Source organism: Ovis canadensis, chromosome 2 (assembly GCF_042477335.2).
Source record: "Ovis canadensis isolate MfBH-ARS-UI-01 breed Bighorn chromosome 2, ARS-UI_OviCan_v2, whole genome shotgun sequence".
In the NCBI taxonomy this organism is placed as follows: Eukaryota; Metazoa; Chordata; class Mammalia; order Artiodactyla; family Bovidae; genus Ovis; species Ovis canadensis.
The window spans coordinates 205174298-205193204 of record NC_091246.1 but is presented as its reverse complement, the minus strand read 5'-3'; the positions used below and the strand labels follow the sequence as shown (position 1 = coordinate 205193204).

At 39.1% G+C, this 18907-nt stretch overlaps 1 protein-coding gene and 1 long non-coding RNA gene across 3 annotated transcripts in view; one reads left to right on the top strand and one right to left on the bottom strand.

Annotated features, from left to right (window-relative positions):
- LOC138434076 (MOB-like protein phocein) overlaps positions 1-18907 on the bottom strand; it is a 46344-nt gene that overhangs the window by 19073 nt on the left and 8364 nt on the right. The window contains exons 1-2 of one of the 2 annotated variants that reach the window (XM_069577925.1): positions 12531-12721; positions 8913-8975 (exon numbers count right to left, since the gene is read on the bottom strand). In XM_069577925.1, coding sequence (XP_069434026.1) covers positions 8913-8975; positions 12531-12590 — 123 coding nt within the window. In that variant the 5' untranslated portion in view covers positions 12591-12721. Of the gene's footprint in view, positions 1-8912; positions 8976-12530; positions 12722-18907 lie in introns of those variants that run through there. The other variant, XM_069577926.1, reaches the window with a different exon arrangement.
- On the top strand, positions 12681-18575 carry LOC138434078 (uncharacterized). Its single transcript, XR_011254638.1, has 2 exons — positions 12681-12862; positions 17420-18575. It is a non-coding gene; the product is annotated as an uncharacterized lncRNA (long non-coding RNA).

Here is an 18907-nt window from a genome sequence, read left to right as displayed (position 1 = left end):
AAAGCAGTCTTGATAAAGAAGAATGGAGCTGAAGGAATCAACCTTCCTGACTTCAGATTATACTACAAAGTTACAGTCATCAAGATAGTATGATACTGGCACAAAAACAGAAATATAGACCAATGGAACAAGACAGAAAGCCCAGAGAGAAACCCACACACCAACGGGTACCTTATTTTTGACAAAGGAGGCAAGAATATATAATTCGGCAAAGATAGCCTCTTTAATAAGTGATGCTGGGAAAACTGGACAGCTACATGCAAAAGAATGAAATTAGAACACTTCCTAATGCCATAGACAAAGATAAAATGGATTAAAGACCTAAACGTTAAGATCGGAAACTATAAAACTCTTAGAGGAAAATACAGGCAGAACACTCAATGACATAAATCAAAGCTTCTATGACCCACCTCTTACAGTAATGGAAATAAAAAGAAAAATAAACAAGTGGGATCCAATTAAACTTAAAAACTTTTGCACAACAAAGAAAACTACAAACAAGGTGAAAAGACAACCCTCAGAATAGGAGAAAATAATAGCAAAGGAAACAATTGACAAAGAATTGATTTCCAAAATATACAAGTAGTTCATACAACTCAGTATCAGGAAAACAAACAACCCAATCAAAAAGTGGGAAAAAGATCTAAACAAACATTCCTCCAAGGAAGACATACAGACGGCTAACAAACACATGAAAAGATGCTCGACATTGCTCATTATTAGAGAAATGCAAATCAAAACTACAATGAGGTACCACCTCACACCAGTCAGAATGGCCATGAAAAAGTCTACAAACAATAAAAGCTGGACAGGTGTGGCAGTCACTATGGAAGAAGGTATGGAGATTCCTTAAAAAACTAGGAATAAAACCACCACATGTGGAGAAGGAAATGGCAACCCACTCCTGTAATCTTGCCTGGAAAACCCCATGGACAGAGGAGCCTGGCAGGCTACAGTCTGTGGGGTTGCAAGAGTCAGACATGACTAGACATGACTTAGTGACTAAACCATCCACCACTACAAAGTGAATATATGCCTAAAGATAATGTGTGAAAAGGATATTTGCCATATACTAGCTAGTTTTTTGGTGGGAGGATGGGAGTCAAGGAAGACTTGGGGTTATTTTTTCATCAACTTCCATTTTATACTTATTTATAATGGGTCATTATTTTTACTAATACTGTAAAACTATGAAAATGAATAAAATACTAAAAGTTTCATATAGAAAAAAAAAAAAACACCATATGAACCAGTAATCCCACTCCTAGGCATATACCTTAAGGAAACCAAAACTAAAAAAGACACAGGTACCCCAATGTTCACTGCAGCACTATTTACAATAGCTAGAACATGGAACCAACCTATACGTCCATCGACAGATGAATGGATAAAGAAGCTGTGGTACATATATACAATGGAATACTACTCAGCCATAAAAAAGGAGTGCATTTGAGTCAGTTCTACTGTGGTGGATGAACCTAGAGCCTGTTGTACCGAGTGAAGTAAGTCAGAAAGAGAAATAAATTATAGAAATAAACATCATATACTGACTCATATATATGGAATCTAAAAAGATGGTACTGACGAATTTATTTTCAGGGCAGCAATGGAGAAACAGACAGAAAACAAACCTAAGGACACAGGGGGAGGGGAGAAGGGAGAGGGTGAGATGTATGGAGACAGTGACATGGAAATTTGTAACACCATATGTAAAATCGATAGCTAATGGGAATTTGCTGTATGATTCAGGGAACTCAAACAGGGGTTCTGTGACAATCTAGAAGGGTGGGAAGGAGAGGGAGATGGAAGAGAGGTTCGGGAGGCAGTGGACATGGGTGTACCTATGGCTGATTCTTGAAGTATGACAGAAAACGACCAAGTTTGGTAAAGCAAATATCCTTCAATTTAAAAAAAAAAAAAAAAAGATAAAGAAGCTGGGGGAAAAGACATGACCTTAGAATAAGAATTCAAATGAGTGCGGCTTTCTCACCAGAAACCACAGATGACAGGAAGAAACGGCACAATACTTTTAAAGTACTGAAAGAAAAGCACAGTCAACTCAGAATTCTATATCTAGCAAAAATACCCTTCAAGAATAAAGATACAGATACTCTCAGAGGAAAGAAAACTAAGGAGAATTCCTAGCCAGCAGATGGCTCTAAAAGAATTACTAAAGGAAGTTCTTCAGATAGAAGGAAAAAATAATACCTGAAAGAAACTTAGAATATCAAGAGCAACAGCAATTACAAATATCTGGGTACAAATATATATTAGACTATTTTCCTCTAATCTTTAAAATATATTTGGCAGATGAAAGCAAAGTATGCAACATTCTCCAATAGGGTTTTCAAGGTATATATTAATAGATGTAATGTAGACAGCTATAGTATAAAGGAGGAGGGTAAAGAAGTCTAAATAATGATAGTTAATGCATTTCAATCAAAGCAGTAAAATACTGACTCTAAATAGATTGTGAAAAGGTAAGCATGTACTTTGTAATTTCTAGAACAATCATCAAAAAATTATATGAAATATAGCCAAAATTAGAATAAAATAGAATATGCTCTAATAACCCTTAAAAAGGCAGAAGAGGGGAAACAAAAAAAGAGGAAACAAACAAAGGAAAAGTTACAAAATGATAATTTTAAATCTAAACATATCTATCAATAACTACATTAACACCGTTGTTTTAGTTGCTCAGTTGTGTCTGATTCTTTGTAACCCCTTGGACTGTAGCCTACCAGGCTCCTCCATCCATAGGATGTCCAAAGCAAGAAAACTGGAGTGGGTTGCCATTTCTTTCTCCAGAGAATCTTCCCAACCCAGGGTTTGACTGAATCCATGTCTCTTACATTGGCAGGTGGATTCTGAGCCATCAGGGAAGCCTATATTGAGATTAAAAGGCCTAAATACACTAATTAAAAGACAAGGATTGTCAGAAAGAACAGAGAAATATAACCCAACTATACTCTTTACAAGAAACCTACTTCAAATATAATGATATAGGTAGGTTAGAAGTAAAAGGATGGAAAAAAATACACCATACAAACAAATCAAAAGAAAGCTGCAAGGAATGTAAGGTAGTTCAACACCAAAAAAAAAAAAAAATTAACAATATACTACATGAATATTAAAAGGGAAAAAACACACAGTCATTTCAATTAATGCAGACAAGGCATCTGACAAAATCCAACATCCTTCATAATAAAAATACAGAATATCAGGTATAGGAGAGAAATTCCTCAATATGATGAAGGGCTTTTATAAAAACGAGCAGGCAACATCATACTCAATGGTGAAAAACTGATAGGTTTCCCTTGCTCTAAAATTAAACATGAGGGAATTCCTAGGTAGTCCAATGGTTAGGACACTACACTTCCACTGCCAAAGGCCAGAGTTCAACCTCTGGTCAGGGAATTACGATCCCACAAGGGCAAAAACAAAAAAAAATCCAGAAATGAGACAAGAATGCCTGCTTTCACCATTGCTATTCAACACTGTACTTAAATTCTAGCCAGAACAATTAAACAGAAAATAAATAAATAAGTAAAAGGCAGAGATGACATGATCCTACATACAGAAACCCCAAAGAATCCACAGGAAAGCTCATAAAGCTAACAAAAGAATTTAACAAAGTAGCAGAATACAAGATCAATATAAAAAATAAGTTGTGTTTCAGACTTCCCTGGTGGTATAGTGGATAGGAATCCACCTGTCAATGCAGGGGACATGGATTCCATCCCCAGTCCAGGAAGATTCCACATGCCTTGGAACAACTAAGCCCATGCACCACAGTTACCGAGCATGCATTATTAACTCAGAGAAAGCCTGCATGTAGCAACAAAGACCCACAGCAACCAACAACAACAACTATATATATATATATATATATATATATCAGTTGCATATACCTTCAATGAACAATTCAAAAAGAAAATTAAGAAAGCAACTCTGGAGCTTCCCAGATGGCTCAGTGGTAAAGAATCTGCCTGCCAATGCAGGAGACACAGGTTCAATCCCTGATCTGGGAAGATTCCACATACTGTGGAATAACTGAACCACAACTCCTCAGCCCTCACGCAGCAACTATTGAAGCCCACGCACCTTAAAAGCCTGTGCTCCACAGCAAGAGAAGCCACAGCAATGAGAAGCCCTTGCACGGCAACTACAGAGTCATCCCCACTCTCTGCAGCCAGAGAAAAAACCCACCCAGCACAGGAAAAATAAATAAAACAAAGAAAAGAAAAGAAAGCAACTCCTATATATATCCACACCTATATATAACTGAATCACTTTGCTGTACACTTGAACACTATAAATCAACTATTTACTTCAATAAAAAATATGAAGAAAAAAAGAAAGCAACTCCATCTACAACAGTACTTGAAAAATATGGAAAAATTAATTTAAATCAGAAGATTTAAATACTTGCATACTGAAAATTACAAAACACTGTTAAAAGTAATTAAAGACCTAAATGAAAGCTATCTTACATCCATCAGTTCAGTTCAGTTCAGTTGCTCAGTTGTGTCCGATTCTTTGCGACCCCATGAATTGCAGCACGCCAGGCCTCCCTGTCCATCACCAACTCCTGGAGTTCACTCAGACTCACGTCCATCGAGTCAGTGATGCCACCGAGCCATCTCATCCTCGGTTGTCCCCTTCTCCTCCTGCCCCCAACCCCTCCCAGCATCAGAGTCTTTTCCAATGAGTCAACTCTTCACGTGAGGTGGCCAAAGTACTGGAGCTTCAGCTTTAGCATCATGCCCTCCAAAGAAATCCCAGGGCTGAACTCCTTCAGAATGGACTGGTTGGATCTCCTTGCAGTCCAAGGGACTCTCAAGAGTCTTCTCCAACATCACAGTTCAAAAGCATCAATTCTTCAGCACTCAGCCTTCTTCACAGTACAAATCTCACATCCATCCATACATGACCACAGGAAAAACCATAGCCTTGACTAGACAGACCTTTGTTGGCAAAGTAATGTCTCTGCTTTTCAATATGCTATCTAGGTTGATCATACTTTTCTTCTAAGGAGTAAGCGTCTTTTAATTTCATGGCTGCAGTCAGCACGTGCAGTGATCTTGGAGCCCAAAAATATAAAGTCTGATGCTTTTTCCACTGTTTCCCCATCTATTTCCCATGAAGTGATGGGACCGGATGCCATGATCTTCGTTTTCTGAATGTTAGCTTTAAGCCAACTTTTTCACTCTCCTCTTTCACTTTCATCAAGAGGCTTTTGAGTTCCTCTTCACTTTCTGCCATAAGGGTGGTGTCATCCGCATATCTGAGGTTACTGATATTTCTCCCGGTAATTTTGATTCCACCTTGTGCTTCTTCCAGTCCAGCGTTTCTCATTGATGTACTCTGCATAGAACTTAAATATGCAGGGTGACAATATACAATCTTGACGTACTCCTTTTCCTATTTGGAACCAGTCTGTTGTTTCATGTCCAGTTCTAACTGTTGCTTCCTGACCTGCATACAAATTTCTCAAGAGGCAGGTCAGGTGGTCTGGTATTCCCATCTCTTCCAGAATTTTCCACAGTTTATTGCAATCCACACAGTCAAAGGCTTTGGCATAGTCAATAAAGCAGAAATAGATGTTTTTCTGGAACTCTCTTGCTTTTTCGATGATCCAGCGGATGTTGGCAATTTGGTCTCTGGTTCATAGGCACACTTAATATTGTTATCAATATTACCTAAAGCAATCTATAGATTCTGTGCAATCTCTGCCAGAATTCCAAGTCTCTCTGCAAGAACGGAAAAGCTGATTCTCAAATTTATATGTAATTCCAAGGGGCACCAAATAGTCAAAGAATCTTGAAAACATAAATTGAAGGACACACACTTCCCAATTTCAAGACTTACTACAAAGCTACAGTAATCAAAACAGCCTAGAGATCCAGCAGCTAAGACTCTGCCCTCCCAATGCAAGGGAACCAAGTTCCATCCCTGACCAGAGAAATAGATCCCATATGCTGCAACTAAGAGTTCTCATGCCTGCTGCTGCTGCTAAGTCACTTCAGTCGTGTCTGACTCTGTGCGACCTCAGAGACGGCAGCCCACCAGGCTCCGCCGTCCCTGGGATTCTCCATGCAAGAACACTGGAGTGCGTTGCCATTTCCTTCTCCAATGGGTGAAAGTGAAGTCGCTCATGCAAATAAGATCCTGTGAGCCGCAACTAAGACCTGGTGCAGCCTAAGTAATTAGTTAAAGTAGGTGTTGATATTAGAAAAAAAAAGTCTAGTACTGACATAAGCAGACTTATAGACCAATAGAACTGAACAGAGGAACTAGAAATAAACCCTCACATAAAGTTAAATTATTTTTGACAAGAGTGTCAAAAACCATTCAATGTGGAAAGGATAGTCATTTTTAAGTATATAGTTCTGTGGCTTTCTTGTATTCACAATGTTGTGAACCAAAGAAAAGCCCTGTACCTAATGGCTTAATTGGTGAATTTTACTAAATATTAAAAGAACTAACATCAATCCTTCTCAAAGTCTTTCAAAAAAATTGAAGACAAAAGCATACTTCCTAACTCCATTACAGCAGCATTCCTGATACCAAAGCCAAATTAAGATACTCTAAGAAAACTAGAAATCAATATCCCTTGTGAACACTGATACAAAAATCCTAGCAAATTCAGCAGCAAATTAAAATGATTATACATGATAATCAAATAAGATTTATTCCTTGAACCGAAGGATGGTTCAACATACAAAAACTGATCAATACAATACACCATGTTAACCGAATGGAGGGGGAAAAAAAAAACACAATGATCTCAACTGGTGCAGAAAAAGCATTTGACAAAATTCAACATCTTTTTATGATAAAACACTAACCAACTTAAAATAAGAGGAAACTAACTCAACATAATGATGGCCAAATATGAAAAACACACAGCAAACATCATACTTAATGTGGAAGTGACTGAAAGATTTCCATTAAGATCAGAAATAATTATAAAGATGCCTGCTGTTGCCACTTCTATTCAAAATAGTATTTGAAATTACAGCCAGAGTAATTAGGCAAGAAAAAGAAATAAAAGGCATCTAGATTAGAAAGGAACAAGCTATTTGCAAATGAAATAATCTCATTTGTAGAAACCCAAAAGATTTCACAAAAAAATTATTAGGACTAATAAACAAATTCAGCATAGCATCAGAACAAAACTCTACTTTTAAAGGGAAAAATACCTGCACATTTTTCCTCTTAATTTTTGCCAATTCCACACACAGAACTCCAGATTTTATTTCTAAATCCTCCACAAGGCTTCTTTACTAACCTATTAAATATCTGTTCATTGAACAACACATTCTTTTTTTAAAAAACAATACATTCTTAAAAGGCAATGAGCAAAGCCATTCAATCATCAGTATTCTTCTATTTCCTGCTAAGTATCTAAATACTATACTGAATCCATTCTAAAGGTTTTTAATGTTTCTGATAAGATTATTAAATATTTGGGGGCAGGGGCTTCAACAGCACGGCTCTCAAAATCTTAGTTCCTTGACTAGGGATCAAACCCATGCCCTCTGCAGTGGAAGCACAGAGTTCTAACCACCAGATCACCCAGGAAATCCCTGTCAAATTTTTACTACTCAAAGAATTCAACTGTATTTTTATTTTGTTTTCCAATATTTTTAAACAAGACAATAAATCCAAATAGCTATCTACTTTAACTACCTAGCTATCAAAAATCAAACAGCTTTGACTAATATACTAGCACAGCCAATTTCAATCATCCTTTTATTAACCCTTTAAGAATTAGCTATGATTTTTAAGAATTAGCTATGGAAACTTTTTTCTCCCAGTTTCCAGATTTTATTCATTTGGGAATTAAAAAAAAATTTTTTTTTTAAACCTAACATAGTATACAATATGGTTCTCAGTAAAAATGCTTAAAAATCTCCTGAAGGGTTTTTCAAACCAAACATGCTATTACCTCCTAATCAGAGTCTTAGTGAGCTATTACCTCCTAACCAGAGTCTTAGTGAGCTATTTGGGAGAAGGCAATGGCATCCCACTTCAGTACTCTTGCCTGGAAAATCTCATGGACAGAGGAGCCTGGTAGGCTGCAGTCCATGGGGTCACTAAGAGTCGGGCACAACTGAGCGACTTCACTTTCACACATTGGAGAAGGAAATGGCAACCCACTCCAGTATTCTTGCCTGGAGAATCCCAGGGACAGAGGAGCCTAGGGGGCTGCCGTCTATAGGGTCCACAGACACAACTGAAGCGACTTAGCAGCAGCAGCAGCAGCAGTGAGCTATTTGGTAGTGGAAACAAACTTTCAAAATATTGGAGGGAGACAAAAGAAGTAGTAGTAACTATGGGAATTCCCTGGCAGTCCCCTGGCGAGTGGTTAGGGTGTGGTGGTCTTACTACCAGAGCCCAAGGTTCAGTCCCTGGGCAGGGAACTAAGATCCCGCAAGCCAAGCATGTTCTCTAATGTTCAATCACCAAATGAATAATGAGTATGCTACTTCTTTATATTTACATTATTCCACTTAAGCATTCAATTATTTGTGAATTAAATTCATTCTAAAGTCAAATTTTATACCCTAATTTGGTATATATTGGCTTCCCTGATGGCTCAGAGGTTAATGCGTCTGCCTGCAATGCGGGAGACCTGGGTTCAATCCCTGGGTTGGGAAGATCTCCTGGAGAAGGAAATGGCAACCCACTCCAGAAGTCTTGCCTGGAGAATATATTAACAGATAATAAAATGTATTTAAGTTTTATGATAGTTTAATATGCCATCTTAAAACAAAATAAGGTTTGATGAAAGTTTTAAGCAGGCACCCCAATAATTCCATGGATTCTGGTTTGTGCTAAAAGATATAGGAATACTTAACTATGCCAAGGGTTATTGGAGTTGTAAAAGAAACTATTATTATTACCTGCTGAACAGCAAGTGTACTGTCCATTTCATCAAAGGATTCATCAGGCCAATTATAGAAATCCTGTAAGAAAAAATGCCATGGTTAAAGCATATACAAAGTTACAAAGAAGATGCAATACTATTATGATTGACTTCAATTCTTAACAAAGATCCAAAGTTATATCAGGGGAGAAGAAAAGTTCTCATATTTTAAACAATGTGATTATTAGTAAGTAAGTTAAAGAAATTTTATTCAATGTTTTAAATGAACACCAAGATTTTATTTAACTGAACTCTAAGTTACAGTTTTCTCAACCATAGATCCCTCAAATATGGCTCTCATAAACCTTTTATGTGTTATTAATTGATAAGTCCAGCACAATTTTGTTTGTGGTGGTTAAATATTTTTCCAAAAGTTCTAATGAAGAAAAATATCCAGGCAGTAAAAAACATCAATTTTTACCCAAAGAGAATAGCTAGAATAAGCAGCAGTTACTACTCCATTAAGTATTATTTAAGACAGATATTATAATAAATTACAATTCTAATTGCAAATGATGTTTTAAATTTCTAAATCAAAATGTGAGCACCATCAAAAACAAATCATTTAAAAAGAACAACCTACTTTTCAAAATTTTATTTATTTATTTTTTGGTTGCGCTGGGTCTTCGTTGCTGCACTCGGGCTTTTTCTAGTTGAAGAGAGCGGGCGCTCCTCTCTAGCTACAGTGTGCAGGCTTCTCACTACTGTGGCTTCTCTTGTTGCAGTGCATGGGCTCTAGGGAGCACAGGTTTCAGTAGTTGCCACAGGTGGGCTCAGGAATTGCAGATCCTGGGCCTCTAGCACACAGGTTCCATAGTTGTGGCACGTGGGTTTAGTTGCTCTTAAGCATGGGGGATCTTCCATTATTAGCAAGTGGACTCTTCACCACTGAGCCACCAGGGAAGCCTGGCAGCCAGAGTCTTAATCACTGGACTACCAGGAAAGTTCAAACAATCTTCTTTTAAGGGGAATATTTTTATGGATCACCTTATACTGGTTCTGAACTGCTCTATAGATAGCCCAGTTCACAGACATTCACCAAAGTGTTCAGACTCTTTCCATCTGACAGCTTTTTCAGCAGTTTACCTATATATCTTCTGTAGGCACTTAATGCCTGACACATTGTAGATACTCAATAAATGTCTGGGAAAAGGTAGTAGTAAACCAAAAATCTATAACCCTGCATCAGTCAACCTAAGTCTCTAAAAATTGGAGCAAACTGAAGAATACAGTGTTTGATACTACATTATTAAAAGTTTAATTGCAAAAGATATTTATAAAAATAATGCATGTAACAGTACAAAGTTTAAAGAAAAAAAAAGGAATGATAATCACCATTACTGATTAGGAGTGGGTAGAAGACAGAAGAATGTGATACAGAAGGATTTAACTATATTAGTAATGTCCTAGTTCTGAGAGTACGTGATGGGTATGGTATACCATTTAAGTACTTCTTAAGCATTTCATATCTTTTCTTTTTCAATAGTTGCCTATTCTGAATGAAAATGAACTAAATTTATTTTAAAAGTCAAGAAATAAGAACAACTTTCTGGAAATTGTTTCAGGATGTCTCTTCCTAGATATTATCTACATATTATTAGAAAGTAGTTTTAAAATTCTTCCTGATTTGTAGTGAAAAATGTCTTATTAATATGCTTTGCAAATTTTTTCATTTTTTAAAAAATAGTTTGTATTGTTTTTTTAAATATTAAAAAACACATATAGTAATACATAGAAAAGATGTAAAAAGTTAATTGAGAATTAAATGTTTGCCTCATACTTAAAATACTTAAAAGAGGAGCCAAAAATCCAGCTTAATGAACATTCTCATCTAATTCAGTAAAACATTTATTGAAAAACAACTATGTGCCTATAATCCAACCTAACAAATTTTTTAAAAAGTAGAAAGATACTCTATCTACTCTAATTCTAAATATATCATTTTAGAGTAAACCCATTTCACAAAGGAAATCAGTGTGATATACAAAATACAGGCAGAATGCTGCTTAAGTAGTCCTTTTTTAAAAAATCCTAACATTTTCTATTACATTTTATTTAACAACTTTGATCTATGACTATGTGGAAAAAAGCAAAGGAGCTTTCTATATGTGACTTACTCATAACATAGCAAATAGATGTGTTAAAACACTGAGTTAAAATCTATGATTCTCTATCCTTTCAAAATTAGTAACTTTTGAATCAGTAAAAATGGATGATTCTTATGCGAGCACAAAAAATTCACTTCTAAATACAAAAATATAAAAGTTGATCATTTACAAGAATCAGAAATGTTTCCACAGAATGAGAATTAAAAGCATCTTAGAAAAGATCATTTATAAATAAAGAAATTTTTGAAACAGTAAAAAGCACAAATATACAAATTCCAAGTAGGATGACCATAAAACTGCCAATAAAACTGACACAACAAAACATGACTCTATAAAAACAAAAGGGTTTCAAACTGAACTCTCTAAAATTCAGTACTAGAAGCAATTTGTGAAAAAGAAAAGGTCACTAGTGTCTAATTAGCAGTCTAATTTCTGGGCTTCAGTTTCCTTATCTGTAACATAGATCTGGGAAGATGTCTGGATCTAAAAGTTCCCTTTGAAAGGACACCCTTTTCCAAATTCTGTGCAAGGCATTAAAAATCCATTCTCTGGCATAAGGTAGTAGCTCCACGGTTGCATCTGGTCCCTACCCTGAGCGCCACCCCACACATACACTTACCTCTTTTTCTTTAAAATCACATTATAACACCTCTTCTGATTTTGGAGCATGTACCCAATTGCAAACCATTTCACCTGGCAGGCTAATCAGATGAGGTCTAACTACCCTATTCGATTTTTTTTAGGAATGTGAAGAGCACTCCGTCTTTTGCAAATCCCAAGAATCAATACTGACACAAGGACCAACTCACTCCAAGTACCGCCCTACTAAAAGTTGACAAAATTATAATCAATTCCTTCCTTATGCTTCACACATAAAGAAATTCACAAGGAATGATATCTAACAAGTCCCAGCCTGATGATGAAAACTTGCTGGACCAGAGAACAGCTAGAGCGATAAGTGGCCAAAAGCAAACAGCAGAAGGAGGAGGATATCGACTCCCGGATCCGGCTAGACAAGCTGGATGTCAGAAGTCGGGCAGGTCACAAGCCAGATAGGAACTGGAAGGCAGGACGAGGTAGGCTGTTTACACCCCTCCCACCCTAGAAGCCCTCATAGAACCTCAGGGTCTCCACCTGGCCCGCGGCACCCCTCAGACACTGGTCACTGGAGATCAGGCAAAAGGCGAGAACAAGCAGTGGCTGCTAACAAGCTTTCCAGCCCTGGTCTCGGCCGCCCCTATGCGCCCCTCACGCCCACCCTCCAGTCGGAGCTACGCAGGCCTCCCGGGCCGCCGCCGCCGCCGCCGCCGCCGCCTCCGCCAAACCGAAGGACTGAGGCTCCGGAAGAGCAGGCCGGGCACCAGTGCCCCCGCCAGTCCGTCGGTCGCCCCGGCCCATCCTCCTCTCAGAGGTATCCAGCTTCAAAGTGCGACTCTGCTCGGCACCAAGAGCCCCCTCCCCCTCCACCAAAGGTGCAGATATAGTACCTGAGCCTTGGTACCGGGCCTGTTCCGCCTCAGCACAGCCGTCCCCTCCGCCATGACCATAGTGCCAGAGTCTGGGCGGCTGGAGTCGGTACCCGGATGTAGGGGACGGCTGCCTGCGCGGGGGGCGGGGCGGAGCGGCGTTCCTGGCTCGGGCGCGGGGGAGGGGCGACTGCTGACGGCACAGCCGTAGCCCGCGCGGGGCAGGGTGGGAGGAACTGGAGGAGTCCCTGAAAGGGCCAGCTGGCGGAGGGAGGGGGACAAGAAAAGGAACAGCCGACGACTCACTGACGACGAAGTGGAGGGAGGGAGAGACCCGGCTGCCAAGGACGAGAGTGAGTAGCAAAGAGAATTCCGCCGGCCAGCGCAGAGAGCCACCATCCCCAAGTGGGAATGTGCAAATTCGGCGTAGCGCGTTGTGCATCTCATTGGGCTTACGTTAGTTAACTGGAAGAACGGAGCTTGCACAATGGCGACCGTTTCAGTTGTCGGTTGTGCAAACAAATACCTAGAGAAGCGTAAGTCTGTCCCGAAATCTGCCTAGATGTGCACAGTGAAAAAGAGGTCAGCAGTCTTGGAAAGTTACACAGACCCTGCATGAAATGGACCAATTTCAAATCAGACTCAGGCTTAGAGTGTAAAACGGTATTTCCGCCATCCGCTAAGTTTGTGTCGATTAGAGACCCAAATGCCAATTTTCTGACGGTAAAGGGGACATCAGGTATTGTGTGTTAAGCAGACAAGATTAGCTTGTATTTTTTTGCAAGTCAAAAGCAGGAGGAGAAAATGAATGCCCCTTCGTTGACGGTGGGTGTTGTACATCCCAGTATTTCAGTTTTTCTTTGTTGCAAGTTTTAAGTTTTCTCTTAAGTCATGGAATCAGAGATGTATTGGCAAACTTTTTTTTGGTTCCTGCTTGGAAATCTTAAAATGTTTGATCTGGGATGAGAGAGGCCTTAGGTTATCAGATGCGAAGACGGTTAAATTAGTAAACAATGCATATAGTAGGGTAATTTTCAAGAGAGAAAAGCATCAGATATCCCATCCCATCAAGTACACCCAAAAGTGTATTAAGAATGCTGAGACATGTAACAGAGTCTCCAAAGATGAAAGCCAGGAGTGGATGAGAGGGTGGTTAAAATTAGTGCAAAGCTGAATAACTGTCATGGCTTGGAATTTCGTTCAGAAGCATTTAATATGGGAAGCCTGTTTGCCTTTAAAGATTTCTTCTTTCTAGAAGATGTAGAGACTGGTAACTTTTCAAGAGAAAGGACAACTCCATCACTAAGTGCAAAAAATTTATTCATCCAACAAGTGTTTATTAAGCCCCACTCTGTGGCACTGAGGTAAAAGTATAAAAAGGCCCCATCCTTAAGGATAAGTTGATTAGAGTCTAGCCATGGAGACAGCCGTGCAAGTCACCAGTTCTCTTAATAAATACAGTGAGAATCTAAGACAAGCAGCCCCTAAATGTTGCCACCCTAAGAGAGATATGGCTGGATCTGTAGAGAGCAGATTCTTAGGTCTGTGGACAGTCTCACCTCCCTTACTCCAAGGATTCAGTTATAATTTCCCGGATTGTATGGTAATCCCCGAGCTGTAAATATCAGTTACCTATAGTTGAAGGGGCTCATCTTAAGTCCAGAGTTCAGTTCAGTCGGTCAGCGATGTCTGACTCCGCAACCCCATGAATTGCAGCATACCAGGCCTCCCTGTCCATCACCAACTCCTAGAGTTTACCCAAACTCATGTCCATCGAGTTGGTGGTGCCATCCAGCTATCTCATCCTCTGTCGTCCCCTTATCCTGCCCCCAATCCCTCCCAGCATCAGGGTCTTTTCCAATGAGTCAACTCTTCGCATCAGGTGGCCCAGAGTATTGGAGTTTCAGCTTCAGCATCAGTCCTTCCAATGAACACCCAGGACTGATCTCCTTTAGGAATGGACTGGTTGGATCTCCTTGCAGTCCAAGGGACTCTCAAGAGTCTTCTCCAACACCACAATTCAAAAGCATCAATTCTTCGGCCCTCAGCTTTCTTCACAGTCCAACTCACACCCATACATGACCACTGGAAAAACCATAGCCTTGACTAGACAGACCTTTGCTGGCAATGTCTCTGCTTTTGAATATGCTATCTAGGTTGGTCATAACTTTCCTTCCAAGGAGTAAGCGTCTTTTAATTTCATGCCTGGTAGTAATACTTAAATACTGTTTCAACCCATCTGAAAAGAACAAAAGAAAAAGAGAATTAAGTAGGTGTTAAATTCAGGAACAAAATACATATTCTTCTCTTTGAAAAGTCTAATTATGCTACATTGTGATGTCAATTCTGGCCTTGTTTACAGGAAGAACCTTGGTCTTTATGGTTGAAATGTTTCTAGCTTATAACCTTCACATTTTAATGTGACGTTTAATCTGTTAGTCTGCAGATTGGAGGTCTGCAGACCTCTAAACAACAATAATTCTACAACCACAATTAATTTAGGGAGTGGGGGGAAGAAGAAAAGAGCATGATCAGTAATAACAGTAACATGTAAAAATGGGTTACTTGAATATTTTTGTTAAAGAAGTAGTTTTTTTAAAGGCAAGATGAACAAATGAAAATAACTCTGGACTGAGATTCAAGAAGTCTAAATTCTCTTCCTTGTTGACTGTAAGACTTTGAACAGTTTATCAAATAAAAGGGTTTGTGTGGAGGGAGAGGGAATGAAACCAGTGCACAGCAGTTCTTTCCTTCTGCCTCATAAGAGTATGATCTTTTGGAGGCTTCCCTGGTGGTCCAGTGGTTAAGAATCCACCTTGCAATGCTGGGAACATGGGTTTGATCCATGGTCTCAGAAGATCTCACATGCCATGGAGCAACCAAGCCCGTGGAGCACAAATACTGAGCCTGTGCTCTAGAGCATATGGCTGAAACTGCTGAAGCTCACACACCCTAGAGCCTGTGCTTTGCAACAGGAGAAGCCACTGCAGTGAGAAGTTCGCAACTAGAAGCTCTCTGCAACTAGAGAAAGCCCGTCTGCAGCAATGAAGACCCCGTGCAGCAAAAATTAATTAATTTTAAAGTCTCTCAAAAGTTTTAGAAGAAAATACTCTGTAAATCCAACGAATCATAAGTAATTTCAAAACCATCTATCCAATATGAAATCCTCCTTGGGGAGTTTTAAAATCCAGCTAACATAGTGAATGCGCATTGTGTTTGGGCACTGAGCAAGAGCTGAGAACCATGAATAAGATGTATAAGCTCCTTTCTTCACAAAGTTTAAAAATGAATAGGAAAGGAGGATATGTAAATTACTATACTACAGACAAAATGTCTTTGGTTGATGGTGGCCTATTTGCTATCCACACTACACATGCTCTTTGCAAAGAGACTTTACTCTTGCTTGGTATCCATCTCTCCCAATTTGAGCAGGGAAAGGTAAACCCATCTTTAACTGAGGGATAAATCCTTATTGTCCTAAGCCAATGTTTAAAGGGTGAGCTTATGACTCCATTTTAGCCTGAGGAGATGTGGAAAGATACCTGATGGAGCACTCTGGGGAAAGGTTTTCTTGCTCTTGAGGAGACAGTAAAAGAGATGGTTCCTTTTTTGTGCCACTGAACCTTGTCAAGTCTGGGGCTGCATCAACCCTCTTGACTTGAAGGAAGCCAGCCTAAGAGCAAAGCTGGTGCACTGACCGAGATGCATGAAGTACTTGAATGTGCCATTTAAGTTGCATTTATTGAGGGGGTTTCATAGAGGCAGTTTTCGTTCCAGGCCAAGCAAAATTGAAGCAGCAGTGAAGTATGGAGATGTATGTTCACAGCTGAACAAAAAGTAGTTGTATATGTAGTTTTGTACATTTTTAACATATTATTTGAAAATTCATTTCTCTTTATAAAAATTGTTGTAGACAAAATTTTTTGAATTTATAAAGTTCAAACAAGACAATTTTGACTACAAATGAGTGAGATACTCAGCTTCCACAGTACTTCATTTTTATCTCTAGAATATTTGACCAATTAGTGATTGTGGTAGCCAGGTGCCAAGATGTCCTCTAGTGATTATCATCTCCTCAGTGTGAGAGACAACCAAATGAAGAACACCTTTGGTTTTCTCGCACACTGAATAGGGTGGACCTGTTTAATCAAAATAAGACATTTTGAAAATGATGATGTGTGACTCCTGATGTTAGGCCATAAAAGACATTGTGGCTTTGGCCTTGCTCTCTCAACTCACCTCCCTTGGGTAAGCTAAGACACTGTCATGTGTGAGGATCCTCAAGTTGCCCACAAGGGATCCACTGAAGCTCCTGCCAAAAGTAAGTATCAACTTGCCAGCAAGAGTAACCATCTTGGAAGTATAACTTGCAGATCCCAGTCAAACCTTTGGCTGATGGTAGCCTCATAAAATTTGGGATAAGCAGATCCCAAATTTCTGATGTCCAAATACTGTGTGAGATATTGGTGTTTTAAGCCACTAAGTTTGGGATGATTCGTTGAGCAGCAATAGATAACTAATACAGTAGTTCCTGAATCTTCAGGAAGGGAAGATATGATCAGAAGAGATAAGTCACAACAGACAATTATCATTCCTTTTTTCCATAGGGCACCTAATGTCTTTCATGAAGTTAGGGGCATTTTCTACCTTAATTGTCTAGATGACAACAGTTTCTAAAATTATGCTATTAATTTAGTTGTTTACTTCTGCCTGTTTTAGTCACAACAAACTCTGAAAAATTCTTAAAGAGATGGGAATATCAGACCAGCTGACCTGCCTCTTGAGAAATCTGTATCCAGGTCAGGAAGCAACAGTTAGAACTGGACATGGAACAACAGACTATTTCCAAATAGGGAAAGGAGTGTGTCAAGGCTGTATACTGTCACCTTGCTTATTTAATTTCTTTGCAGAGTACATCATGAGAAACACTGGGCTGGAAGAAGCACAACCTGGAATCAAGATTGCAGGAAGAAATATGAATAACCTCAGATATGCAGATGACACCATGCTTATGGCAGAAAGCGAAGAAGAACTAAAGAGCCTCTTGATGAAAGGGAAAGAGTGAAAAGTTGGCTTAAAGTTCAACATTCAGAAAACTACCGTCATGGCATCTGGTCGCATCACTTCAAGGCAATTAGATGGAGAAACAGTGGAAACAGTGAGAGACTTTATTTTGGGGGGCACCAAAATCACTGCAGATGGTGACTGCAGCCATGAAATTAAAAGACGCTTACTCCTTGGAAGAAAAGCTATGACCAACCTAGGCAGCATATTAAAAAACAGAGACATTACTTTGCCAACAAAGGTCTGTCTAATCAAAGCTATGGTTTTTCCAGTGGTCATATATGGATGTGAGAGTTGTACTATAAAGAAACCTGAGCACCGAAGAATTGATGCTTTTGAACTGTGGTGTTTGGAGAAGACTCTTGAGAGTCCCTTGGACCGCAAGGAGATCCAACCAGTCCATCCTAAAGGAAATCAGTACTGAATATTCATTGGAAGGAATGATGCTGAAGCTGAAACTCCAATACTTTGGCCACTTGATGTGAAGAACTGACTCATTTGAAAAGACCCTGATACTGGGAAAGGTTGGAGGCAGGAGGAGAAGGGGACAACAGAGAATGAGATGGTTGGATGGCATCACCGACTCAATGGACATCAGTTTGAGTAAGCTCCAGGAGCTGAGGATGGACAAGGAAGCCTGGCGTGCTGCAGTCCATGGGGTCACAAAGAGTCGGACATGACTGAGTGACTGAACTGAACTGAACTGAACTGATTTTATTCATCCCTGTATCTCTAGGGCCTAAGACAGTGCCTGACACTTGTTCAAAAAAATGAATGGGGAGTTCTCTAGTGGTCCAGTGGCTTAGACTGCAGTCTCAATGCCCGGGGCCTGAGTTTGATTCCTGGTCAGGTAACTAGATCCTTCATGACATAACTAAGAGTTTGCACTTGGAACTAAGACCCAGTACAGCCAAATAAATTTAAAATTAAAAAAAAAAAAAACACCTTTTTAAAATGAATGACTTAAAAATACTATAATAAATTGGTCTTTTGAAATAATAAGTCAGATAAGTAAGTACCCACTGATGTTTTTTCCAAGTCAAATCTCTAGGCAAAATGAGACTGAAAAGTGTTTTGTAAGAGTTTGGCTAAATTTTAATGTCTTAAAGAACTAGGCTTAACTTGTAAGACGAGGGTTTGGATCCATTTCTTATCTCTTAAAACAGGAAAATCTCAAGATTGAAAAAATACAACAACCGAAAACCATAAAAATACCTAAAGAAACTATGGAAGAACCTTCTGTTGGATACTTTTCAGAGTTTGAAATAACTAGAAGCTAAAATGGAAAATTTTATTTATTCAGCTATACCAAAATTACTTCCTACAAATTCAAA